Here is a 25,010-nt window from a genome sequence, read left to right as displayed (position 1 = left end):
CTGCAGAGCATAAATTGTAGATTTTGAATGACTTTCAGACTTTGAAATCCCTTCTGAAGTTGAATCACGTTTAGACATTGAAACACATTCCAACATCAGAAAAGTAGCAATATGATTTTATTTAAATGAAGGCTTTGTAGAACTACAGTAAAATTATAAGTGTTTTGATGGAAACCGAAGTTTGATACCGATAGCCGTGTCAAACGAACTCATGCATCTCCTCTCCCCTTTACAGAAGGAATGTATTGCATTGAGAAGTGAAAGAAAAGCGTTTGTTATTTCAACTCCTTCTGTCACTGTCTCATCTACTTTGACCGAATTACAAGATCATCCATTGAATTTTCATCATATCTTGCCAGGAACACTTGTTCGAAGGGCTCGCCGTTGACGCTTTACTTGACTTCCTGCCCATTTGCAAATCAATAAACGATGGGATGAGTGAGGTCTGTATCATTTCCAAGACGGTCTTCATCGGCTTCACTAGAAACAACACAAGAGTCTGACATGATGGAGCACCTTGGGCAAGTAAGAAATCAATTCGCATTTGCGATATTGACTCCTCCCACGTCGCAAGAAGATGAAGATCTGGATTCGAAGATGTGGTTCTATGCATTGAACGACTCCATAGAAATAAAAACACTAAAACAGAAAAGGCAAAGTAACCAGCAATCTGTAGGTACTCAGGGACTTGAACCATGGGAACGATGGGTCTTATGGAGCTTTCTAGATTGAATCCACATCATCGTCTGCACGAAATAATATATCTTCATTTAGATCCTCTCGAGATCCTTTAATCCTTCGATATGATTGCCTAAGTTTCACACTGCCGCGACTTGGAATCCTTGACCGCCGTTCTCACCTCGCACGGAAACTTCCAACACTCAACCCCCGCTTTCCCTTTGCCCCACCAACTTCACCCAACACCCAAACATCTGACTCCATCTATTCGATTCATGCCACGAGTTTCATAGAAAGGATTCCTCTTAAAGCTCTCCCATATCTGTTCTTCTCCTGAAAGCTCCCATTCACAATTTCTCATTATCAATCTTTCTCAAATTTCTGAACATCTTCGATTGTCATCTCAATACTCGTCTTCTCCAATCAATCAAATTAAATAAACTCATTCACAATGGCAACCGTTAAGACAATTCCCCCTGGACAAACCTTCATCGATACTCTCGATAAATCATTCGTCGATGTCCCTGTCAACAAGGAGAAGGACAATGCAATTGCAACCACAGAGTTTCTTCAAGCTGCCGAATCCCTCACCACTCTTTTCGGTATGGACCCCTTCCTGTCTCTCCTTGAGAAGTAACGAGTTAACGAATTGTAGATGTTATGGGATCTGTAGCATTCAACCCAGTCAAGAATGATATGGCTGGTAATATCAAGGTACGATTGGCTCCTGCCGATCGAATACAAATGTGCTAACAATTTGGCAGAAAATCCGCGAGAGACAACTTGCTGCACCAGCAGAGTCAGAGACTCTCCAAGAATTGGTCGTCAATGAGCTCAAGACCAAGAAGCACACCGCTACTGAAGGTTTAGTTTGGTTGGTTCGGTATGTCACTTTCATACAATTCTATATACTATTCTTGCCATCATTATCTGCAGACATGATGGCATACATTGGCACAATATTCCTAACCCTTCTATCCTTTCTGCAAACTTCGAAATTCAAAGCTAATAGCCCGTCCCCCCACAGTGGTCTAGACTTTACCTGCATTGCTCTCTCACAAAACCTTGCCGCCCCCGCGGACGAACTCTCCGTATCCTTCCGTGCTGCCTACGGCGAGACACTAAAACCTCACCACTCCTTCATGGTGAAGCCCATATTCAGCGCCGCCATGTCCGCCTGCCCATACAGAAAAGATTTCTACGTTAAGCTTGGAGATGATAACTCCAAGGTTGAGGGTGCTTTGAGAGTGTGGTTGAGTGCATTGGAGAACTTGATCGCCATCTTGAAGGGATTTTTGGACAGAAAGGAGGCTAAGTGGTAGATTTAGGGGAAGACACTAGAGATAGGAAGGCCGTCAATTCTGGCATGAGTGAGCGAGCAAGCGATTAATTTTGAACGACTTGATATGATGAAGCGTTATGTTTTGGGAGAATAGCAAATCAACAGGAGCAGAGAATATGAACTACCTATGCATGATGACAAAAAAGTAAAATGTGACTTAGCAAGCTTTTATTTCCTAAGTGAATGCTAATCGGCATTGACATTACTAATCCCTAATTCTGTCAACACATGCCATTTCCTCATTATTGCCTATAAGCCTGCCGCATCTTCAAATGACCTGGAAGTCCTATCCACCCTTTGCCTGTCCTATTTGCAAACTTTAAAGTTTCGTCGCCATTCCATACTTCCACGGTGCGGACTAAATTTTCTAAACACTGTTCCAGTATCCTGCTACTATGTCGATGTTTTCTGTCATCAAACAGCATTTGAGGAATGTCGTGGCGCAAGACACTTGGTCGGTCCGAAAAACTAGCAAGCAATGTAAATTCATTACTTTCTGCCGTAAGGTCGAGGTATTTTGCTGAAGCAAAAGCTTGACCATTGAGCTTAATTCACCAACCCTTCCTATCTCCCTCTTCTGAGTATTCTTCTGCGTGCAGCTCTCAGTAATTGTATAGCTCCTACATAGGAGTAAACGAAGTCTTGTTTCAGACCCACGTAGAACCTATCTCTCTTAACTTTGCACATCGTTAATTCCGGCCTCCTATTATCCTCCGCCTGTTCCTCTTGGATGTCACCCTCATCATCGCCCACCTCAGTGACGGTAATGCTCGCTGCTAGGTTTGTTGTCGAACTCGCTCCAGTATTGCTGTCAATGCCAAAATCCTTTTCGAAATATACGCCAATCTCATCACTTCCTTCCACATCATCTAAACCTACAGCAATCAGTTCCGTCGCATGTCCTGGTCTTAAACTCGCCCTTAATCTTCTTCTGGCACTATTTCTACTGTCAACCGCAATACTCAAATTCTCTAAATCTGGGAATAATTCTCGGATCCTATGTTGTGGTGTTGGTAGGTCGCTCGCAACCACTGCCACAAATCGCATGTGTAAGCTATCCAATGCTACATTCTTCCATTTCTTCATCGGCGCAATCGATTTTGGTGTTTCATCAAGCAAAAACCACCTCACGTCGAGAAATATCGATGCCACACAATTTAGGAATAAGGTATCAATGGCAGGATTGAAGTAGAACGGTGTAATTCCAGCAACAGCCTCGCGGGGCTCCGTCACCGGTGGTGGATCGTATGCCATTAGACAGTAATGTTTTAGAGCCACTTCTCTTGATTCATGACTTGCATGCAAAAGTGTAGGAATTCGTCGCCTGTTTGATCGAAGTTTGGTTTTGAAGTTATAGGGTGAGCTGGTCGGACAGCTGGGGTATAATTCGTGAACGAGAGGATCGGGTAATGCATGTTCCCAAACAATTAGTCGGAGTTCAGTGGGTAGGTCAGGGAAGTGGGTGAATCGTTGAGTAAATTTTGCTGTAATAATGCTAGATAATTGACTTAACGCCATCTGTTTCTTTTTTGGAGGCGAGATGAAAGAGGTTGAGGGGTGGTTGGGTGATGTATTGTCGCCATCGTCTGCTCTTGCTGAATGGGAAATGCTATTCTTGAATCTCGTGGTTATCGTGGTTGTCATGATTGTGGATTCAGGCCTGGTCTAGAAGCGTAGATCCGATATGAGCAGAAGCTTATGACACAGTCAAGAGTAGACTACAAATATCGAGGAATGATGTAATATTAAGGCCGAAATCAATGCCTTGGGCGTCACCGTATCGAGCGGTAATGTAATGGGCGACTTTTCAAAGTATAAAGGACCGATGAATGGGTGGGAGCAGTGAATCAGAAGAAAAGTGATAAATGAATGAATATCAATCAATACTGCAACAACATTGATTGGTATTCGGGAGAATCAAGGAACAGAAAAACATCGCAAGACTAAGAAGAAAACCAACGTGAAATTGAATTAAAACGAGTACCGCGCATAGAAGTGAAAGAAATGCTTTTTCCAGAAATTTGCTATCATCGATAATGATTTGGGTGGTTTGGAGAAGGGAGGAAGAAGCGGGGGAAAGGGAAAATAAGTGCACGCACGCTACGAGTATGGTAAGGTTACATACACAAATACAGTACGTACTAGCCTACTAGCCTACTAAGTCACTACTGACTAATAATCCCAACGCTCAGCCTTGTCGTGTTTTTGAAATGTTTCAAATTAATAAAAATCTCAAGCATCTTTGGCAATCCCTTCATTTATGTTGATGGTCCATTTCGTCCGTCGAACCTGCTGAGTAGAACTGCCAATGCAACCTTCTTCATCCGATTTCAACTCATAATCAAAGGAACAATTGATCATGTCCATGTGTTTGTGCCTTGGTCGCCGAATCAAGCCCCCTCACAGGATCAACGTCTATAAAGAATCCTTCTATCTAGATTGAGGAATTTTGGATTTGGCCGTGTATCATTTGTATCTCGTCACAGTTATCGTGTAGCTCCCCGAATCGGCAAAGTGCGCCCGGAAGATTCATTACGCTGACATCACATGTCTTGTAACTTTCTTTTTATCATGCCACAGAAGCTCTCAAATAAAACACTGTCGTGACCTTTCAACCATCGAATAGCAACTTTCGTTCCTGGAGATTCTTCTTCGTGGTCCCCACATGTGATTTTAAACCCAAAAGCCATATCTTCAGGCAAACCTTTCGAGGTAACATTTGACTTCTCATCATTAGTCTCACTTAGATGCCGGCGTGACGCTCGAGACCAAACGGCTTTCTCGCAGAAGCCTGTACCAATGAATCTCGCGGACTCCCAGCTCCAAAGCGTAATGAGTTTTGATAGCATATCGTGTAGCCGTGTAGCGATGACAGCTTTGTCGCGCATGCTAACCTAGGGACCACTTAATACTCAAGATACTGTAAAGCATGACTATTGACAAACCAGACATACCGTAATCGTTTGCTCTGCTGGGAATGGCAGTAGACTCTTCTGCAAACTTTTACAACCACGAGATACTGCAATACTCGGTCTTCTGTCATTAAAGCTCCACGCTACTGCCCACCTTCTCGTCCTACTGCCCTGTATGAATTCTGTCACGGCATAGTTGTCGATTTTGTGTTTTTTTAGCTGCTCAACGACTTTCGACAAACTTGAGAACTTCCCCAACATTGAAGTATACCATTGAACTCCATTTCGTAATTGCAAAGATTCAACTATCATCCGTGAGACAAAAGACACTTCTCCACCTTCGCAGACCATCTCCGTTGCGGAACCGGTGCAAGCTGTAAATGGAGGTCGCCGTTTAAGAGATGCTGAAGAGATTAGGTCTTCGGCTGAAGTATAGAATGGTGGATTGCAAAGTGTAAAGTCTAAACTTGGAGTTGTCAACAGAACCTCCTTTTAGTTAATGGGGCTAACAATAAGTACCTGTGACAACCTATCTCATCAAGAGGTATCAACCGGCCTTTTGATTTGGTCTGGATGAGCTGAATCCGGGTTTGCAGTCCATTACTTTGGATATTAGCTCTGGCAAAAGCAATACTCCTGTCATCGATATCTGAATATGATCAAAAATTATCCTCGATTGAAAAACCCAAGGGACTGACCTGTTCCAGTAAATCTCCATGAAGCACGTTGAGCACAACCCAAAAGCGGATATATGCAACTTGCTCCAGTACCAATATCAAGCCCATGAACTTGTCGATTAGGGTTGTAAGAGTCGTTATAGATATCACTTGATGTATCAATAAGTTCCTGCAACCAAAGTATGTAGTTCAACCTATTAGGTACCTTAATTCATTCAGCTTAAAGCAATAAATACCATATATGATTGAATAAAGTTGGAGATTAGACTAGACTCACTGGTGGGCAGAGTCGGTCGTCTGGAAGTGTCAAATTCAGACCAAAGTCCCGTTTCAATAGCGATTTTGTGAGCTGCTGGACCGATTTAGGATCGCTAAAATCCAATTGGCCATTTGACTTCAAACTGGGACATGTTCAGTAGGCGCAGATCAAGTATAGAAAAAATTGCAGGTACGATAGTAAAATGAGTCGATGATCTCTCATCGGTGAAGTCAAGAACGCGGAAAATATTCCCCTGGTTAAGAACCTACAGTGTACCAAAATCTGGGTCTTCATTTCCTAGAGCCACAAAGTCAATCTCCTCCTTGTAGATATCTGCAGCTGCCGACATCTTCAAACGTGATCAATGAATTTCGACGAATCGGGTACTTAGGTAACGACTATAGGGAAATTATCGAGGCCATGTTTGTGATTTGGTACCAGGGGCTTTCAGATAGCCAAACCTGGAGATCTAACGAAGAGAGAGATGAACACTTGTGTTGATTAATAAGCACAAAAAGGCGGGGCACAAGAGAGGGTTCAAGGAGGGGTAGCTTTTGGGAATAACTTCGCGTCGTTTAGGTAACATTTAAATTCTGGTATGATGAGCTATGATATTTCATAAATCTAGCTAAGCAGCGTCGAAAACCATTATTCCAGGAGTATCATTAATCGTAATTTCTCATAAATCATCACAGGTTCTTATCATCGCTAGACTTCTGCTTCTTTGCAGCAGGTCCTCCATCCTCGATTGGCTCCTTAGTTGGAACTTCTGGAAGCTCAACCTTGCTCGCTTCTGAACTATCCTTGGCTGAACCAGTACCCTTTGCTAACACAGCTCCATTCTCAGCAGATTCAACTTCGTCGACTTCCTCCCAATCATCGTCGGCGTTGGATTCGGTCGTCGGAAAGATACGTCTGTAAGTCTAATATTAACCCCAACGAACTGTCACAAGACTGAAGGAACTTACGGAATCCATTCGTTGTAAGCGGCAACATCCTTGGGAACGAAGGTGCAAAAAATAATCTTCTCCATCTTCGAACCCTTCTTACTCTCAAGGAATCTTCTAACAGTCATAAGTGCGACGGGGGCAGCTTCATCACTGGGATAACCGTAAACTCCGGTGCTCAAGGCGCTGAACGCGATGGTCTTGCAACCATTCTCGACCGCTAAATCCAAACTTGTACTGTAGCATCCTTCGAGATTTTGTTCAGAGACTTCAGGCTTATAGCTATCGTAGACCGGCCCGACAGCATGGATGACTTTCTTACAAGGTAGCTCATAGGCATCGGTGATCTTTGCTGATCCAGTCCTACAACCGTTCAAAGTTCGACATTCCCTCAACAAATCGGGTCCAGCAGCGCGATGAATAGCTCCGTCAACACCTCCTCCACCCAGCAAAGAGTTGTTGGCTGCATTAACAATTGCATCGACTCCGAGATGGGTGATATCACCACGAATCAAGCCGATGCGATCATTGAAGAATTGATTTGGAGTTGGAGGTAATTCGTCTGCATCGGTTGCTTTGTAGGGGGACAACTTCTTCAAGTGATAGAGAAGTGATACAGTCGGTATCTCGGTAGCTGATATGATAGACATGATTGTTTTGCTCTTAATCATCTACAAGATGTTGTAGATGTAAGGTTTTGTTTGGAAGAATTCTGTTCAAAAGGAAGAAAGAGAGTAATGCGGTTAATGGACTCCAGGCTACAGTACAATTAAATATTATATTGTAGATATACCTACATACTAGGTAGGTCTAGTAGATACTACGTAACACAAGGCTACAGCTGCCCACCACGCCCACCTACCGCTATTAGACTTTCGAGTGTGCACGGACTCCCGTATTGTGCTCCAGCCACTTGCAGCTAAGCAGCCTCGTAGCTAAGCCACTAAGCCACTCTCGTCTTGCTGTTCGTATCCCTGTAATGATATCGGAATGTCGGTGCTTTCAGCCCTCTGCTTCAAAACGATTTTGACTCATTGTTGAACCCCTCCATATCAGCTTAACCATCAAAACAATCAGTGGAAAATCTCACCCACCTCTGAAGCTTCTGGACCTTGAGAAAATCTTAGAGATTGGAGAGCATTGAACTATACCAGAATCTAAACAGTTTGATCTTATCGTTCGATATGGCGGACGCAATTACCGAAGGAACGGCCAAGCTCCAGCTTGATGAGGAGACAGGTGAGATGATCTCAAAGGCCGAACTGAAGAAAAGATTGGCAAAACGTGCGAAGAAAGCAGCGCAAGCAAAAGCAAAATCAGCAGCACCACCCAAGGAAGCTTCTGCAACTAAACCTAAGAAGCCAGAAGAGACCAAAGCAGCAGAGCCATCAAATGTGTTCGCCCAAGGATTTCTCTCAGAAGTGTACAAGGAGCGTCCTGTCAAACCAGTCTTCACTCGATTTCCACCTGAACCTAATGGATACCTGCATATCGGTCATGCAAAAGCTATTGCTGTGAACTTCGGATTTGCTAAGTATCATGGTGGCCAGTGTTATCTGAGATTTGATGATACCAATCCCGAAGCAGAGGAAGAGAAATATTTCACAGCGATAAAAGAAATGGTTTCGTGGTTAGGTTTCACACCTTACAAGATTACACATTCTAGCGATAATTTCGATAAACTTTACGAGAAAGCAGAGGAACTTATCAACTTAGGGGGGGCTTATGTTTGCCATTGCGGTGGTAAGAACTACTTTGCGTATGCTTTTGACACTGGCAAATACTAATGTATTTAATTTAGATGCTGAAATCAAAGCTCAGAGAGGAGGTGAGGCACGGGGCCCGAGATTTAGATGCGAGCATGCGAACCAATCGATCGAAGAAAATTTGAGAAAGTTTAGAGCCATGCGAGATGGCGAATACAAACCTAGAGAGGCATTCTTGCGCATGAAGCAGAACATTGAAGACGGAAACCCTCAAATGTGGGACTTGGCAGCATACCGAGTCTTGGATGCTAAACATCATCTGACAGGAGATAAATGGAAGATTTATCCAACGTACGACTTCACTCATTGTCTTTGCGATAGTTTTGAGAACATCACACACTCGCTTTGCACGACCGAGTTTATTCTATCAAGAGTATCGTACGAATGGTTGAATAGTACACTGAAAGTATACGAACCCATGCAGAGAGAATATGGTCGCCTAAGCATTACGGGCACTGTGCTTTCCAAGCGAAAGCTCAAGAAACTTGTGGATGATAATTATGTCAGAGGATGGGACGATCCAAGACTATACACGTTGATTGGAATCAAACGACGCGGTGTCCCTCCTGGAGCCATCCTTGAGTTCATTAACGAACTAGGAGTAACGACTGCTCCTACCAATATTCAACTCGCTCGTTTCGATCAGACCGTTCGTAAATACTTGGAGCTCACAGTTCCCAGACTTATGTTGGTTCTGGATCCTGTACCTGTCGTCATCGAGGATGCTGAAGAGCTGGAACTCGACATCCCATTTTCACCTAAAGTACCTGCAATGGGCAGCCACAAGGTCAAGTTGACTAAAACTGTTTACATTGAGAGAAGTGATTTCAGAGAAGTTGATAGCAAAGATTACTTCCGTCTCGCTCCTGGAAAATCCGTCGGTCTATTACATATTCCATACCCAGTCAAGGCAGTCTCATTCTCCAAAGATGGAGACAAGGTCACAGAGATTCGAGCCGTTTACGATAAGGAGGGCAAGAAACCAAAGACTTATATCCATTGGGTTGCAGAGGGTTCAAAGAATGTCGAAGTTAGAATATTCAATAGTCTCTTCAAGAGCGAAAAGCCAGATGATGCTGAAGGTGGCTTCTTGAATGACATCAACCCTGATAGCGAAGAAGTTTGGCCTAATGCTGTTATTGAGTCTGGATTTGATGAGGTACGAAAACGAGCTCCATGGCCAGAAGCTGCTGGAGAATCGGAGCTCGGAAAGGGAGGTCCCGAATCTGTCAGATTCCAGGCCATGCGTGTAGCATATATGGTGAGTCATTTCCTGGATCTTTATACTTTGAAACTTTTCTAATTATCTCTAGGCAATGGATTCAGATTCAACGGATGACAAGATTATATTGAATCGTATTGTCAGTTTGAAGGAGGATGCCGGAAAGTAGGGAATTAGGGGTCATTACGCGAGGGGACAAAAGGGCTTATCAACTGAGAAGTGCATGGGATACCATAAGTGAAAGATTTGTTACAGAGAAACTTACGTGTCATTGAGAATATACTAGCATTGAGAGACGGATCATGCGCAACAATCGAAGGAATTATCGAGTGAAAAGCAAATCATGAAGAATCCGAGAGATTCACTTCAATATCCCTTCACCTCAGAATTGATCATTCCTTTCTGGCCAAAAAGTTTTGTTGCATATTTGAGAAACAGAATGATCGAGACACAATTGATTGATTGATGGTTTGTTTGTGAATTGGAAAGACTTGCAACGTTTGCGACATTACACTTCACCATCACTACCATTTCTTCGCCCACCAGGCTCATTTGCGTTGATTCCAATAGGAGACGAGAGAATGCCTCGATCACTCAATTATTATTTTCAAATATGGTATATAACAAGCATGTACTGTACAGTGTAAAAAGCTGTGTGCGATGTGGCTTGGAAATAGCAAGAAAATCAAAAGTACTTGCATAGAAAATATCCATAGATCCCGTTACTTCTTTCCCCACCAACATGGTGCTACCCCACATCAAAACATAAACATTTCATATATGTTCTATCCTTATAGATTCATATTCCCCTTATACACCGTCCTCTGTAGTTCGAGGTGCCTCTCTCGCAAAAGTAGCCTCCTTCATAAAAGGACTTCTCTTTCTAATCTCCTCCCCCTTGACCAACAACAAGACTGGAGCTAGACTCAACACTAATGCTACGAATCCTAGTAAAGAGCTTCCCCATTGGAACCCTAAGTTTGTGTAAAGTGCTGGACTTGCTAGTGGCAAGAAGGCCCCGAACGTATTTCTCCCTAATGACGCTGCCGAGAGCGCGGATGCGTTGTATTTTTCGTAGGAATCGGTCAGATAATTTACTACAGCTAGGTAGATGGAATATATTCCAAAGCCAACACAACCAATACCGAGTGTGGGGACAATCCAGGGAAGAGAAGGATAGGAGGACCAACCGTACCAGAAGAGACCCGCTGTAAATAACAGAGAACCGGGAATGGAGGAATAGAGACGGGCCTCTGGGATGGGTGTTCCTGTCTTGGAACGTTTTGCGGATTGCAGATATAGGTGGTCTTGAATCGGATTTACGAAAGTGGCGATAATGGCACCAACGCTAAGAGAGAGTTGAATGAGGGAGGTCTGAAAGGTGTTGTAGTTGTAATTTGTGGAGAAGGTTTGGGTGACAGAGGATTGGAAGAGGAATAGCAGACCCCACGCAAATGATACCCAAAGAGTTTGCGAAAATACGACCCATTCAGTGCAGAGCATCTTGATTGGTCGCTTGAAGGAGACCTTAAGTCGAGTAGCTACAGATGGCATATCAATCTCGGCTTCCGCATAGCGTGGCTCTTCGCCTGGATTGTTTTTGCGCCATTTCTTAGCTTCTCTGGCTAGAATTATATCCCCTCGAGTTTCCACCAAGAGGAACCAGAAAACGGGTAGAAGTCCGCCAGTGACTATGAGCAGAACCCAGTATATCCATCGAAAAGAGAGATATGTAGAAGTTATAGCACCACCAACAAAGGGACCGAGCGCAATTCCGATGACGCTCGTGGTTCCAAATAAAGACAGTGGCAAACTACGTTGTTGGGGACCTTTCCAGACGTCTGATATAGTACCACCAACAATATTGATAGCCACTGAAGAAGCTCCCCCTCCAAAGAATCGACACACAACCATAGTTTCGAAGTTCTGTGCAACTCCACATGGTATCAAGAAGATGAGGAAAACAATATATGCACCAAAGTATCCAGGCATACGACCTGAAGTTTCCGTCAACGGCACAAACAATAAGGGAACTATTGCAGCCCCAATATTCCAGGAAGTTGTAGCGAAAAATAAGTAGGGAAAGCCGGAGTTGCTAACGTTGAATAGAGCACTCATCTCATCGTTTCCCGCACCGTATGCACCCGCTGGGAGCCCGAAAAGAATGGACCTGCAAAGAGCCTGTTAGAGGGAGCATAAGTTGTTCAATGGTTACTCACACAATAAGGACAGCTACAGTTAGCCTCCATTTGAGTAATTTGGACCAATTGAATCTGTCCTATTCAGTATTTTTCTTCGCGGTGCATTAGGAGGAGGGAGGTCTATTTACGGATTTCTCGGGTCATTCTCGCCGTCCCAGTCATAAAGCAAAGTCCCATCTGTATTTCGTTCCTCCTGACGACTTTTTTCTATAGTTAATCTAGTGCTGCCGTCTATATCTTGTTGTCAACATAAGAAGTAGGAAGAAAATCTGAGAAACCCACTACTTCTCCCATCCTCATAAGGTGTACCTGCGTGGCCGTTGGTACCAATTTGAGTATCAGCCATTGCGTTCGTAGGAGTTTAAATTTTAGCGGATTCTCATTCAATTTTTTCTTGATAATTACAAGAAGTGCTTGATGTTCTCAAAACATCAATTGATACGTTATTCAAGGCATAAGTCATTTTAAATCGATGGGTATGGGAAATTTCTTATATTTATCACATCGGAGATCTGAAGCTTCAAATACCAGTATTTTGCCTATCTTTGCCAATGTCTTAATTACACTTTCTTACGTGCTATACGTAGGACCTTAGCCAATCTGGTTCTCCATGCTGATCGACGGCAGTTAAAGTTTTATACGATGACAGCGACCCCGCTTTGCACAGCTCTCCTACTAAGCTGTGATGTCATTTTAAAGTTTGAGAAAATCACGAGTCGGGTTAAGATCGGAACCGCCCTTTCCTTTTCCAGCACAGTAGCTTGATCAAACACGAATGTAGTTACAAACATTCCGGATTGATATGAAGGTGTGTTTCCGCACCAGGCTAATCCGAGATTCATCAATTAATCGTATAACGCGAAGGGCTAAGCTCATCTGAATTTCCCCTGAATCTGTTCTCATTCACTTTCAATAAGCGAAAACATTAAAGGAATATCGGTGAACACTCCAGTAGTCTAATTCGATAAAAGTATTTAAAAACTGCTGGAGCTCCTTTCAATCAAGCTAGTTTTTATTTTCCTGCTTCATATCACTATTAGTACATGAAAATGAGTGCGACCCCTTCAAGTAAACTCAACGGTGTACAAGAAGTTGGAAGGGAAAGGGTCATTGATCCGTCAGAAGTGGTGTAATCGCTCGAATTTGCCGTCACCGCTGTCTGACCCTAACAAAGACATAGAGGGTAACGGAATTTCTAATAAGAAGAACAACTGGATAATGACATTTTCTGTTTTTCCGGATGCCGGGTTCAGAATATCTATGGTAAGATGACACTCCGAATTGAAAAGAGTCAAATACAGATTCAAACCCAAGAAGTAGAAAGCAGATACTGAAACGGGTATGTTGTCAGGACGAATTGTTGAAGGGGAGCGTACATGGCAACATCCGTTTGTCCGATGGCTAGACGAGGGCTACAGCAGTGACAAGCAGAGATCACTCGAGTTTGAAATTGGTGGAGACATATGAATCAAAACAATCCCAAATTAAACTGGGTTGTATACAAATATAATTGAGACTTGGATAATGTTGATTTTCAATTTTTAAAACCATCACGTGAGCACAAGGAATCGTATCTTACGGATTTGCTACTTCTGGAAACGGGATATGAGCTGATCTATGAATAGCAGGATGTATTTCAGCTCTTCCGAATTCTAGATCACTTTTTGTCTTGTATTATGATAGGCTGCAGAAATTGTGACACCAAACACTTGCCTGTAAGTTATTATTGGCTCCCACCGAACGCCACGCTGAAATGGACGCCAAACGTGACATACCGCTCTCGGAGACGAAGGTACTATCTACTATCTCAATTTCGACTGCAAACTCAATAAATATCTAGAAAGTCGCGAACTCAGAGTTGTATTCATCACAAACTATTCATCATGACGCTATATACACCCCTAAACTCGGATCTGTGCCAGATCCGGCGTCTGATCCTTCAACCAGCTGTCAACTTCAATGATCCTCTCTACAGTCATCTCGATTTCGTTTCTCTGGAATCGAGCCCAGATTTTGAAGCTGTCTCATATGTATGGGGTTCAACCACACCAGCAAAAACCATCAACCTCGGTGACCGCCTGGTCGCCATCGGTCCAAATCTCGACAATGCTTTGCGCAATCTCCGTCTTCCTGCCGCACCTCGTATTCTCTGGGTTGATGCTTTATGTATTAATCAGGATGATCTTGATGAGCGAGCATCACAGGTTGCGCTAATGAGGCGGGTCTACGCCGACGCAACCACTGTGTTGATATGGCTCGGACCGGAGGCAGAGGGAAGCGAAGAAGCAATGCGGAGCGTCGAAAAATTTGACAAGGCATATTGGCAAACGTATGATTTTCAAGCCCAATTTATGGAGATCTTGTTTCGACCCTGGTTTACACGGATTTGGACGGTGCAAGAGTTCGTCATGGCGAAGCATAGCGTCGTGGATGGAAGAATGAAAAATCCTCTATTTGGATGTGGGAATGTTTGGGTCGAGTGAGTTAATGGCAATTTGTTATTCCCGAATCATCAAATGAGCGTTGTAATGCTTATGAAGATTTATACTCTGAAGAAATTGCTTGTCACGTTTGCCACAGACTTATAGATCTCTGAGAAAGTTTTGAGTACTAGCTGAGCGACTGCTGATATATTCATTCCAGATGGTTGCCATTTATCACAGCATGGGCCCATTTCTCAGACGATAGAAACATCATGGAAGAGAAATATAAGAGAGCGTATCACAATGCAGTGGTAGAGACCTTTCGACCCGAGTGGATTCAGACCGCTCATACAAGACCAGTGGGTACAGAGCAGACTTCTCTAGAAGGTGTAATCACAGGGCTGAGGACTGCTTTTGGCGAAAACTTCCTGCAGGACTTACCATACTATACTGTAATAGAGATAGAAGAAGATATTCAGCTCAATCCATTAGTATGGAGAGCCAGACATACCGTCATGAGACATTCTCAATACAATTCTGTCGAAGCGAAAGCATTTTGGAGAAGAATGGAGCTCATGAAACAAGTTCCAATCACCTATCACGGATTTCTTATGCACTCTCGTGGCACTATCCACATACGGAAGGAGTCTCTCACTCTTGAAACTGTCTTAAAAGGTACAATGAACCTGCGCTCTACCGATCCACGCGACAAGATATATGGTATCCTCGGCTTGCTCAGCGAGGAGGCTAGAGCCGCAATTCCCATTGACTACCACAAGCAGCCAGAATGGACATTTGTACCGACGATGACTTATATCATACAGTACGAGCCAAAGGGCCTAGCACTGCTTGGTCTTCTTTGGCGAACGCGCCATTTCAAAACACCCCTTCCCTCATGGGTTCCAGACTTTACCATCTCGGCTGATTTTAACGACGAACATAATCCAGTATTTTTGCGTGGAAGTTGTGCAAACCATGATTGGGAATGGCCTGAGGATTTCAGAGCTGCCGTTTCCTCGGATAGAACTACGCTATGCGCCTACATGGCCAGTTTTGGTCGCGTCACTCATATTGTTTCTTTCATCGATGGAGACCGCGATTACTACGTCTCGCGATTCAAGGAGATTGAGGCCCTCCTTACCCTCCAAGCACCGAGGAGTGAGCCTCTTTGGCGCACACTTATTGGTATCCGCAATACCGATCATGAGTTGATAGTAACTTACCCCAGAACATTTGAAGTATTGATGGGGCGTATTCCGGAGCAGGATGGTGAGGTACAGAAGATGTTTCAAGATGCAATTTTGCCTATTGTTAGGAAACGTAAGTTCTTTGTCACAGATAAAGGGTTTGCAGGTGTGGCTACACCGATGATTCGGGATGGCGATACAATCGCCATTATAGCGGGAATGGGTAGGGCAGCAATACTCAGAGATACCGAGTTCAAGGAATTGGAAATTGAGGGGAGGTCAGACGAGGGGAGAAAATCTAAGAGGATCACGGGATTTGCATATGTGGGATGTCATGATAGAGCTGGGTTTGAGTCTTTGGCTAAGGAGAACATAGGTGATCTGAGAAGACATAGTTGCACTGCGAGGGATCTAGAGCAGTGTCGTATTATCTAAAGTCGAGTTCAAGTCAAGCTCTTCATTGGTAATGGTGACCGCAAATTCTCTCATTTTGGTATTCGGTTGTGTCCCCCAGGGTGAATACAAGTTAGAGAAGCTGCAGTCAATTTGCTTAGAAAACTCATTTTCATAGAGTGATATGTAAGGAACGATGTGGATAGGTTCCGCATGCTTATTTAGAGACTAGATAGTTTATCCTGATCCAGTCACAGGGAAGCAGCTTTAGATCTTAGGGCCTACAATAATCCCTGACAAATCATGGAGTTCAATGTTCGATTCGAGTTGACACGTTCAATCATCAATGTCTAATCCAAGTATGAACATTCAAGTGCCAGTGCTTGATTCAAGTACGGATATTGAAGTAACAATGCTAAAATCGAACAGAGATGTGCAAGTATCAATGTCCGTTTCAAGTATAGACAATCATGTAATACTATCCTAGAAGAATTCACGACAACTCACCTTTTGTTCACCTCCAGGTGATGCATTAAATGATCAATTTTCCCACAAAGCCAGGTGTTTGCGTTGGCCACAACATTCAGTACGTTAGTGAGCCTTTTGATGAAGTATTCTCATGATGATATGTTGTTTGAATGGAAAGTAGTATTCACGGCGTCAAATTTAACCTTAGATATGATCTTAGAGCTCAAATCATACATACACACATGGTTATTTGTATAACGTTCACAAAAGAGGAAGCCAAGCGGATGGTGACCAACATGTAAAATTCAGAGATGAATCCCTATTTGAGATTGAAAAATGAATATACATAATCGTACTCATTGACCTATTGATGTTTCATGGTTGGGATTTAACAAGCGCAAGCATTGTGTTCGAGAGCTGCGTGACACGATTTTTTACCCCACCAAAAATTGTTCGCTTCATTCACTTTAGAGTGTCTTGCATCATAGAAAGCTCATGTACAGTACAAAGAGTAATAGTGAATTCAAAACATCAGCCACCGTTTGTTAGCACCAGCTTTCTGAGATTGACACAATTTCTAGTATCTTAAATACCTACCTGGGTAATATCAATCAACTCTTCAACAATTTCTTCAGGTCTCTATCAAATTTCGATCAACCAGCTGTTCTGATTTCCCATTTGAAACCTCCATCTTAGTCTAAACTCGAAAAAAATGTTAGCTCATATATGTCAGTGGAGAAACAAACAAGTTCCTAACCTTTCTACATAGAATTTTGGAAAGTTTGAAGCCCACGCACTCTTGCTTTCGTCATGGTTTTACCAACACAACAGGATAGAGCGCTGTGGCGAAAAGCGATTCAGACTCCGGAGGAAACCACGGATGAGGAGAGACGCAATATCCTTGGACTTGTTGATCCCAAAACTCAGCTTTCAAACTGTCTTGAGATCACCGAAATGTCCCCCGATGAATTTGAGAAGAAGGTTCTTGAGAATCCAGAGTCTTTGACAATGGAAGAATGCCGATTGATTCAACATGGATATCATATTTGGGATAATTCAGAGGCTCTGGCCGCAAGCAAGATGATCTGACCACTTGAAAATCAATTGGCTAACATCGATGCTGAACTTGCAATTTTGACGCCACATGAAGACGTTGTTCTGACAGCTGCGACTCTTCGGGCTAGCTCCTTGGGGAAGTTGCGGAACGAATCTATGAAAGTTTTAATACAAAAAGCCGCAGACGATGGCGGGAAGTCATGCGCATGGGTAGAGAGATTGATTGGCCGATCAGTGCCTCTTACTGCCATCGATATGCAGTCTTCTTGTGGATTTGTGATCTTGAGAGATGCAAGAACTGATTGCAGTAAGGAGGCTTAGGAGAATTTTAGCAAAAGCTTTGAAAATGCATTGTATACCGGTAATTCATGGCTGGTAGGGGGCGAGCAGATAAAGCAGACAAGGAAACTGATTTGGCATGATCAACTTGTTGATGAAAATAACAGTGAAAGTATTTACAGGTATGACTTCAAAACCCATACTTACACCCTTACTATTAACAAGTCATAAAGTTTTTCAAGACGTGGTTAAAATCAAGACTCAATCCGATCAGCATATTTTACAAAACACATTCCTTCTCGTCACGCCTGAGGTAGTCGCTTCATTCAACGGTAGCTCAATTACTCCGTGGATATGGGCATACGACACGACTTTTGATCTCAAAGTTTTATCCGAAACAGATACAAGCACAGTGTTTGATGGCAGATTAAAAGTTGCAGCTACTTCAATATTCACCTGGTTTTATGCTGCGCGCAAGGAAGAAATCTATTGCATGAAGCGGCTTTGGGGATGTGCACAGAAACAACCCGACCAGATCTGGGACGTTGCGACTGAGATGAGAAGATATCATGGACCTTTGGTTCTATTGAAGAAGGGTACTCATTGGCCATTTAACACCTATGAGTTCCGCAGTTGATAGTTGATGGGAGGAGACATGTCAGCCTAGTTCTAAGACGGATATAAGTATTGCCATCATTAAACGAATTTCTCACGGTATCAGGGTAAAGAGGGCTCGTGAACTACTAAATGCGGGAAGCCGAGGTAGTAAAGCAATGCAGAACAAACGCGGCTCGAGGGATGAAGTCGTTGATGTTTTATCATGTGATTTCGCAATCAATAATCCTTGTTAGTTTCATTTGCTTGCCCCTCATACCTTACGCGTTCACGTCACGTCGCGTAAACCTTATCAAAGACAAAGTCTCAACAAAACGAACTTACAAGACTTGGACTGGGACTGGGACTCATACTCAATTTATTCCTTTCTCAATTATACCCTTCATCAAAATCCTCATCAAAATCAGAATTCGATACGTCTTCGCCCACTCTGAGATTTTATTGCTTACGGATCGTTTTCCACGTGGATATGAAAGGTTGAGGTCAATCTCGTATCTCGTATCTCGCATTGATTGATCCCTCCTCATCGACCTAACCCCAGCTACCCCGCAACGTAAGACAAGACATTGTCAAAGTTCAATCAAAAACTTCTCACCATGGAGGAGCATGGGCTCGCGTTACATCGTGCATTCCATGAAAAAGCTTTGGCAGTGGCACCTAAAGCTGGAAGAGAGCCGGGCGAATTTTGGGCAGCTAGTAGGTTGCTACTTATATTGCTGTTTGTTAAATGTCTAAGTTGCTGATTGGTCCATTTGCACCCAGTACTTGAGCCTGATAAGAATTTCTCAAATTTGGATTCGGAAAATTTGCATTGGTTCAAGGTTAAAGGCAAACACACTGTTGCGAAAGTACAAAAAGCATTTCACAAGAAATGCGGGGTTGCGGTTTTACTTCACCAAGGTCATCACATGGTGTCGTTGACAAGTCAGATGCGACAACTCAACTATTTTAATGATGATATTATCATTTTTTGGAGTACGACAACTGCCTCTGGAGATAGTGTTTCTGAAACCACACGAACGCCATTACAATCAATCAATGATGCAATACAAAATCGCATGCACTCCGCATCTGAGACGCCGAAAAAATTGAAGCCCGACCCTGAACCGACACCGGCTACGGTGAAGGCAGAATCAGTTGTCTCAAATATCTCTCCAAGCCCCTTCAACACGCCTGCCATCTCCCGTTCGGGACCTGAAGTTGGACAGTTTCCAACCCCTGGACCTTTAGGATCAGGTTCAACTCAACTAAGTGCACCTCCGTCAGAACCCACTCCTGGTTATAAGGTGTTCGCTGACGCTCATCGTAAAAACTATTGGGAATCCAAAGGTACACCTGGTAGGTCATAGTCTGATAGAATCTGTATATTTGTAAGCTAATCGAGAACAGCTTCTATTGAGTCTGCTTTGAAAAAGTCATGGACTGTTCTGACGCCCGCGTCGCGCCAATTCTGGGAATCAAAAGCTCCGAAAAATGCCAACAATACACCCTCACCGGGCAATTATTCTGCGTCGAATGACCTCCTAGGTTTTGAGTCCTTTGCTGAAATACACCGTGGGAACTACACAAGCTCAAGTGCAACACCTGGTAACTTCTGCTCTAAATACAAATATCCCATACCAGCTTATACTAACTATAAAGTAGCTGAGATCGACTCCTCCCTGCGTAGAACCTGGGATAAAATGCCAGCTCAAACCTGTGAGTACTATTCAACAAAAGATGCCCAAAAGTCGAATCTTCCCATATCGAATTATGGCCCTCCTTCGCCTGGATATGCTGTTGATACCAAGCCCTTTCCAGGAAGTCCCAGTCTCTCAGCCAATGGCTCTCGTGCCTCCATGTTTGAAGATGAAACCTCAATGGGGCCCGCAGATTACGACTTGGCGACCAAAGATGAAAATGGAAGCCCAGAACCAGAACCACAGACTGTCGAACTCGCAAAGCTTAGACTTCAGAAACTCATGGATGATAGTTCACCAGAAGTATTGGAAGACGAGGTAAAGAAAACAAACGATTTCCTCAATGGTTTAAAAAAGCACCTTCAGGTACCGGAAGCTCAGGGAAACCAAGACACAAGCCATTGGCTGCAACAAATCGGTAAGTGGTGCCAGTATATTGCTTTCTTCAATCCTAATTATGTCTGAAGAAACTTTACAAGCTCAAGTTGTTGATACACCTGCAATTATCGGCGTCGTTGGAAACACGGGTGCAGGTAAGAGTAGTGTAATTAATGCCATGCTTGATGAAGAACGCTTAGTGCCCACCAATTGGTATGTTTCCCGTTCCGCTGAGGAATTGGCATGCTTATAAATCTCTAGTATGCGCGCTTGTACCGCCGTTGTTACAGAAATGTCATGGAACTCTATTGATGACCCGAACAAGAAATATCGAGCAGAGATTGAATTTATTCAAGAATCTGACTGGGAGAAAGACCTTGAACTTTCTCTGAACGAGTTGATTGATGTTTCTGGCAATGTAAGGAAAGAATCAACTGTTACTAAACAATGTCTCTAACTTCTTATCAGGTCTCACGAGATTGTTCTAATGCAGAAACCGAAGCTGGAATTGCATATGCTAAGATCAAGGCGGGTAAGTAAAAAAATAACCCATCCTATACAATTAACTTTCTAAACCTGTTCATTAGTCTACCCGAACAGAACGCATGAAATGCTAGCAAAATCCACCGTTGAAGAGCTTCTAGCCGAATTCGATGTTCGCAAAGTTCTTGGAACTACCAAGACCATTGAGAAGCCGTCTCCAGAATTCTTCTACAAGGAACTTCAACGTTTCGTTGATAGCAAAGAAAAGTCTACCAAAGAGAAAGGCAAAACTAATGAGAAGAAGAAAGAGAAGAAGACTATGGAATTTTGGCCCTTGATCAAAGTTGTGAGGATCTTTGTAAAAGCCGACGCTCTCTCTACGTGAGTACCTGAACCTTAACTATGCGTTCTTTCAAAAAGCTTATTGATTATTAGTGGAGCTGTTATTGTCGACTTGCCTGGTGTTCACGATTCAAATGCAGCTCGCGCCGCTGTGGCAGCTGGCTACATGAAACAATGCACCGGTATTACTCCAATTCCGAGCCTCCTTTGTGACCATTTTCTGATAAGATAACAGGTTTATGGGTTTGTGCGCCTATCAATCGTGCAGTTGACGATAAAGCTGCGAAGTCTCTCTTGGGAGAATCGTTCAAACGCCAACTCAAGTATGATGGGGTAAGCCAATGTGATAAATATTCCCAGCTCGCAGATGCTAATCAATAAATAGCAATTTTCGCGGATTACGTTTATATGCTCCAAGACTGATGATATTTCTGTCCTCGAAGCTTCAGATTCTTTGGGTCTTGAGGACGTTATGACAGAAGATTACGCAAAGATTGACCAAATTGACAAGGAAGTTGACAAAGTTAACGCAAAAATTGCAGAATTAAAAGAGAGCATGGCCGTTTATAATGATATCTATCACGATGCAGACGAGAGCCTAGATATTTGGGATGATCTGAGACGAGATTTAGATGCGGGTAAGACAGTCTACGCTCCCGAAGCTAAGCTTGATAAATCTCCCAAGCGAAAGCGATCTTCTTCACCAAAGAAGTCGCGCAAGAAGTCGAAGAAATCCGAATCCGAAGATGATGACGATGATTTCATTGATGATGATGATGATGAGGATGAGGACCGGGAAGTACAAAATGAAGTTTCTGATAATGAGACCGAGGTTGAGGAAGATGACCTCAACAGAGGCGAACCTTTAACAATCGAAGATATTGAGCAAAAGATTGACGAGCTCAAGGACACCAAAAAGAAAGCCCGTAAGGAAAAGGTTGCGATTGAACTTGCAATCAAAGATGCCAAGAATGAATTGAAGGGGTTCGATGCGGAAAGAAAGGAAATTGACACCAGAATGAGAGCCATCTGTATTGATGGTCGCAACAATTATTCAAAGACCGCTATCCAACAAGACTTTGCAACTGGTATCAAGGAACTCGACATGGAAAATGCTGAAGAGGAAGATGCCGAAAATTTCAACCCGGATGAGGACATCAGAGATTATGACGCTGTAGCTCGCAGCCTTCCTGTGTTTTGCGTTAGTAGCAGAGCTTATCAACAGTTGAATGGAAGATTGAAAAAGGACGCCAAAATCCCGGGCTTTCGTAATGTCCAGGAAACCGAGGTACTTTAAATTTGTAGCCCTCAAACTTATGAACAACTGATAATTGATTCTTTAGATCCCACAACTTCAAGCGCACTGCAAGAAACTCACCGAAGCTGGTCGAAGTGCTGCTTGCCGTAGGTTTTTAAATTCCCTTCTTCAGCTTGTGTTGTCCTTGTCCTTATGGTCCAGCAATGATGGAACCAATGTCAATCTTTCAGATTCGCAAAAGGCCACGGAGGCGCGCTGGCTCCAGAAAAACGTAAAGGAATTAGAGGAAAGCCTCGATAAGGCTGTAGGAAAGTGTGTTATGGAAATGAAAGACGCCCTAACCGAGAATATTTTCGAAAAGTTTAGCGAAGTAATCCCTTTGGCTGCGGACCAAGCCCCTGGAATTGTTGCGAAATGGGGCTCTCCTGTCAACAAAATGGATCGTGCAGCCGGCGGTTTGCATTTCCAGACATACAAGGGTAAGTTCTCTCCAGACGAATAATATTACCTCACTAACGATACTAGCTGTTACTCGTAGAGATGGAGTTTATGGAAACAAGAGTGGTAAGACCTCATCTTATAGTTTCCAAAGAAGCTAAAACTGACGGCCCAAGGTACATATGATTTCAATAGCGACTTGACGGAGCCAATCATGAAATACCTGGCAAGCCATTGGGAGAAGAATTTTTCCCGAAGACTTCCCTCTGTATTGCGTAGTTTCACTACAAACGCCAATCTGATTCTGAAGAAGTTTCATCAGGCAGTTGAGAGTAGAAGCCGCAAAAATGGTTCTGGAATTGCTGGCTTGTCAATGCTGTCTCAACAACTCCGAACTTACGAAGCAACGTTCTCGATCTTAACCACGGAAATGGTCGAAGCTATTAACAATCTTCAACGTGATGCCAATCGAGAATTTGTGCCTGTAATAGCTAGGAACTTGGCACCTTCTTATCAATACTGTGCTAGTGAAAAAGGTACGTTGAAATCTTGCTTTCCCATTCATTTTGGCACTAATATTATGTTTAGGAGCTGGCATGTATATGCGCATGAAAGATCATATGCGTGCTCAAATTGATCATAAACGCAACTCTATGTTCAAAGAAAGCTGTGATGAAGTCAAAACGAGTCTTAATAAGATGTGTAGACGAGTTGAAGAGAGTATGAATAACAAGACCGACGAAGTTTATTTGCTTATGCGCAGAGACTATTTGCAGGTCCTCAATGGTGCTCAAGTTGGTGGTGAAGTAATGCCAAAATGGGAACGTCACATGAGATTGCAAATTGCTCGTGCACTGGAGACCTATGAAAAGGATGAAGCGGAGAAGGTTCTCAACAGCGTGAAGGATGAAGGATCTGAAGAGACTGAATCTTTGAAAGAGGATGAGGCCATGAAGGATGCCAAAGCCAAAGAATCAGGTGGCGAAAAGAGTGATAAAATTGCCGAAGGCAGTGCAGCTCGGGGTGATGAAGCTAACGTTTTTGTCGAAGGAGATGATGCGACAGAGGCAATTGCTGTCAAAAATGAGCAGCCCATGGATGTAGAGACCGGCAATCACGAGGAATCTGAAACGTATCAAGAAGCTCCTGAAGAAGAACCTTCTAAGATGGATGTTGATGCTCCAGCTGCTGAAGTTTCTTCTGCTATTCTTCCTCCTGCTGAAGTCACCCCAAAAGAAGCTGTCTTGACCGAAGCTACTTCGACCGAAACTTCTGAGCTCCCTTCCGCCTAGACAACTATCTGTTTTAGCCTTCCTGCTCATCAAACCATCATCTACATTGTATTTTTGTAAGATATTTGCAAGATGTTTGTAAGATGTTTGTAAGATGTTTGCTTCTTTCTCTTACTACTAGGGCGGTGTTTACAGATATGACAAAACTTTCAGAATAATGGTGGTTCAGGACGGGTCTTTGCTTTTAGCTTCTGGCTATGGCTTTATTTAGGAGTATCTGGGTAAAAAACTAGCTAATGATGGGATGCGATGACTGGGACTCGACTAATATGGGTTCAGAAACAGATGCTGGGGATTGTTGCTTCAAAGAATCGTTGTGATGGGTATTTGCCTAAAATTATCTTGGTATGGTGATGTCTGCTGGCTATGAACTAGTGCATGGGGTACAAAGTCAATATCTACAAGTCCTAACAGCTGTGATGTGTTTCCGTGATCCATTATGACGGCAGAAAAGAAACAGTCCCCGTATATGATTATACTGAGCTCAAGTCACCTTGAGTATTTGACGGTAAGATGAGAGTACAGGTGCCTCTATTACTCTACATTCACATATTTGGATTGACGACAGCCATACAAGTTCTGTAATCATATAACAGATCTTTCACGATGTTCTTACTGATGTGACATTCTAAGAATCATTTGCTGAGAAGATCTCTGGATTACGAAGGAGCGAAGGTATGATTTATTTCAGGTGTTCATCACTATCTTGAACGAC

At 43.2% G+C, this 25,010-nt stretch overlaps 9 protein-coding genes across 9 annotated transcripts; 5 read left to right on the top strand and 4 right to left on the bottom strand.

The window, feature by feature from the left end:
* Positions 1–1,129: 1,129 nt before the first annotated feature.
* On the top strand, positions 1,130–2,000 carry Bfra_006066 (putative het-c2 protein; the record flags this gene model as incomplete). Its single annotated transcript, XM_037336439.1, has 4 exons — positions 1,130–1,280; positions 1,334–1,392; positions 1,443–1,561; positions 1,691–2,000. The coding sequence occupies 4 exons, from the start codon at positions 1,130–1,132 to the stop codon at positions 1,998–2,000; spliced, it is 639 nt and encodes a 212-aa protein (XP_037191649.1).
* A 584-nt stretch (positions 2,001–2,584) lies between these two features.
* Positions 2,585–3,664, bottom strand: Bfra_006065 (uncharacterized protein; the record flags this gene model as incomplete). Its single annotated transcript, XM_037336438.1, has 1 exon — positions 2,585–3,664. One exon carries the CDS (start codon positions 3,662–3,664, stop codon positions 2,585–2,587), a length of 1,080 nt encoding a protein of 359 aa, XP_037191648.1.
* Positions 3,665–4,563: 899 nt separating this feature from the next.
* On the bottom strand, positions 4,564–7,465 carry Bfra_006064 (putative macro domain-containing protein; the record flags this gene model as incomplete). Its single annotated transcript, XM_037336437.1, has 7 exons — positions 4,564–4,914; positions 4,975–5,398; positions 5,452–5,581; positions 5,631–5,778; positions 5,887–6,010; positions 6,562–6,783; positions 6,837–7,465. 7 exons carry the CDS (start codon positions 7,463–7,465, stop codon positions 4,564–4,566), a joined length of 2,028 nt encoding a protein of 675 aa, XP_037191647.1.
* Positions 7,466–7,999: 534 nt separating this feature from the next.
* Bfra_006063 (putative glutaminyl-trna synthetase protein) lies at positions 8,000–9,972 on the top strand (the record flags this gene model as incomplete). The annotated part of the gene is made up of 3 exons (XM_037336436.1): positions 8,000–8,558; positions 8,617–9,842; positions 9,895–9,972. 3 exons carry the CDS (start codon positions 8,000–8,002, stop codon positions 9,970–9,972), a joined length of 1,863 nt encoding a protein of 620 aa, XP_037191646.1.
* A 641-nt stretch (positions 9,973–10,613) lies between these two features.
* Positions 10,614–12,350, bottom strand: Bfra_006062 (putative mfs multidrug transporter protein; the record flags this gene model as incomplete). The annotated part of the gene is made up of 4 exons (XM_037336435.1): positions 10,614–11,973; positions 12,023–12,076; positions 12,133–12,235; positions 12,287–12,350. 4 exons carry the CDS (start codon positions 12,348–12,350, stop codon positions 10,614–10,616), a joined length of 1,581 nt encoding a protein of 526 aa, XP_037191645.1.
* A 289-nt stretch (positions 12,351–12,639) lies between these two features.
* On the bottom strand, positions 12,640–13,030 carry Bfra_006061 (uncharacterized protein; the record flags this gene model as incomplete). Its single annotated transcript, XM_037336434.1, has 2 exons — positions 12,912–13,030; positions 12,640–12,830 (listed from the first exon to the last, which is right to left on the bottom strand). The coding sequence occupies exons 1-2, from the start codon at positions 12,928–12,930 to the stop codon at positions 12,640–12,642; spliced, it is 210 nt and encodes a 69-aa protein (XP_037191644.1). The 5' UTR covers positions 12,931–13,030.
* Positions 13,031–13,887: 857 nt separating this feature from the next.
* Bfra_006060 (putative ankyrin and het domain-containing protein) lies at positions 13,888–16,049 on the top strand (the record flags this gene model as incomplete). Its single annotated transcript, XM_037336433.1, has 2 exons — positions 13,888–14,483; positions 14,648–16,049. 2 exons carry the CDS (start codon positions 13,888–13,890, stop codon positions 16,047–16,049), a joined length of 1,998 nt encoding a protein of 665 aa, XP_037191643.1.
* Positions 16,050–17,285: 1,236 nt separating this feature from the next.
* Bfra_006059 (uncharacterized protein) lies at positions 17,286–18,447 on the top strand (the record flags this gene model as incomplete). Its single annotated transcript, XM_037336432.1, has 4 exons — positions 17,286–17,550; positions 17,626–17,838; positions 17,978–17,992; positions 18,044–18,447. 4 exons carry the CDS (start codon positions 17,286–17,288, stop codon positions 18,445–18,447), a joined length of 897 nt encoding a protein of 298 aa, XP_037191642.1.
* A 574-nt stretch (positions 18,448–19,021) lies between these two features.
* Positions 19,022–24,295, top strand: Bfra_006058 (putative tat pathway signal sequence protein; the record flags this gene model as incomplete). The annotated part of the gene is made up of 15 exons (XM_037336431.1): positions 19,022–19,121; positions 19,188–19,763; positions 19,815–20,012; positions 20,067–20,522; positions 20,572–20,695; positions 20,744–20,900; positions 20,951–21,014; positions 21,070–21,346; positions 21,401–21,489; positions 21,543–21,640; positions 21,693–22,595; positions 22,651–23,044; positions 23,091–23,129; positions 23,180–23,539; positions 23,592–24,295. 15 exons carry the CDS (start codon positions 19,022–19,024, stop codon positions 24,293–24,295), a joined length of 4,539 nt encoding a protein of 1,512 aa, XP_037191641.1.
* Positions 24,296–25,010: the final 715 nt, after the last annotated feature.

The sequence above is a fragment of the Botrytis fragariae genome, assembly GCF_013461495.1.
Source record: "Botrytis fragariae strain BVB16 chromosome Unknown tig00000075, whole genome shotgun sequence".
Classification (NCBI taxonomy): domain Eukaryota; kingdom Fungi; phylum Ascomycota; class Leotiomycetes; order Helotiales; family Sclerotiniaceae; genus Botrytis; species Botrytis fragariae.
The sequence above is the reverse complement of the archived record's forward strand: the minus strand, read 5'-3'. Positions and strand labels throughout refer to the sequence as shown.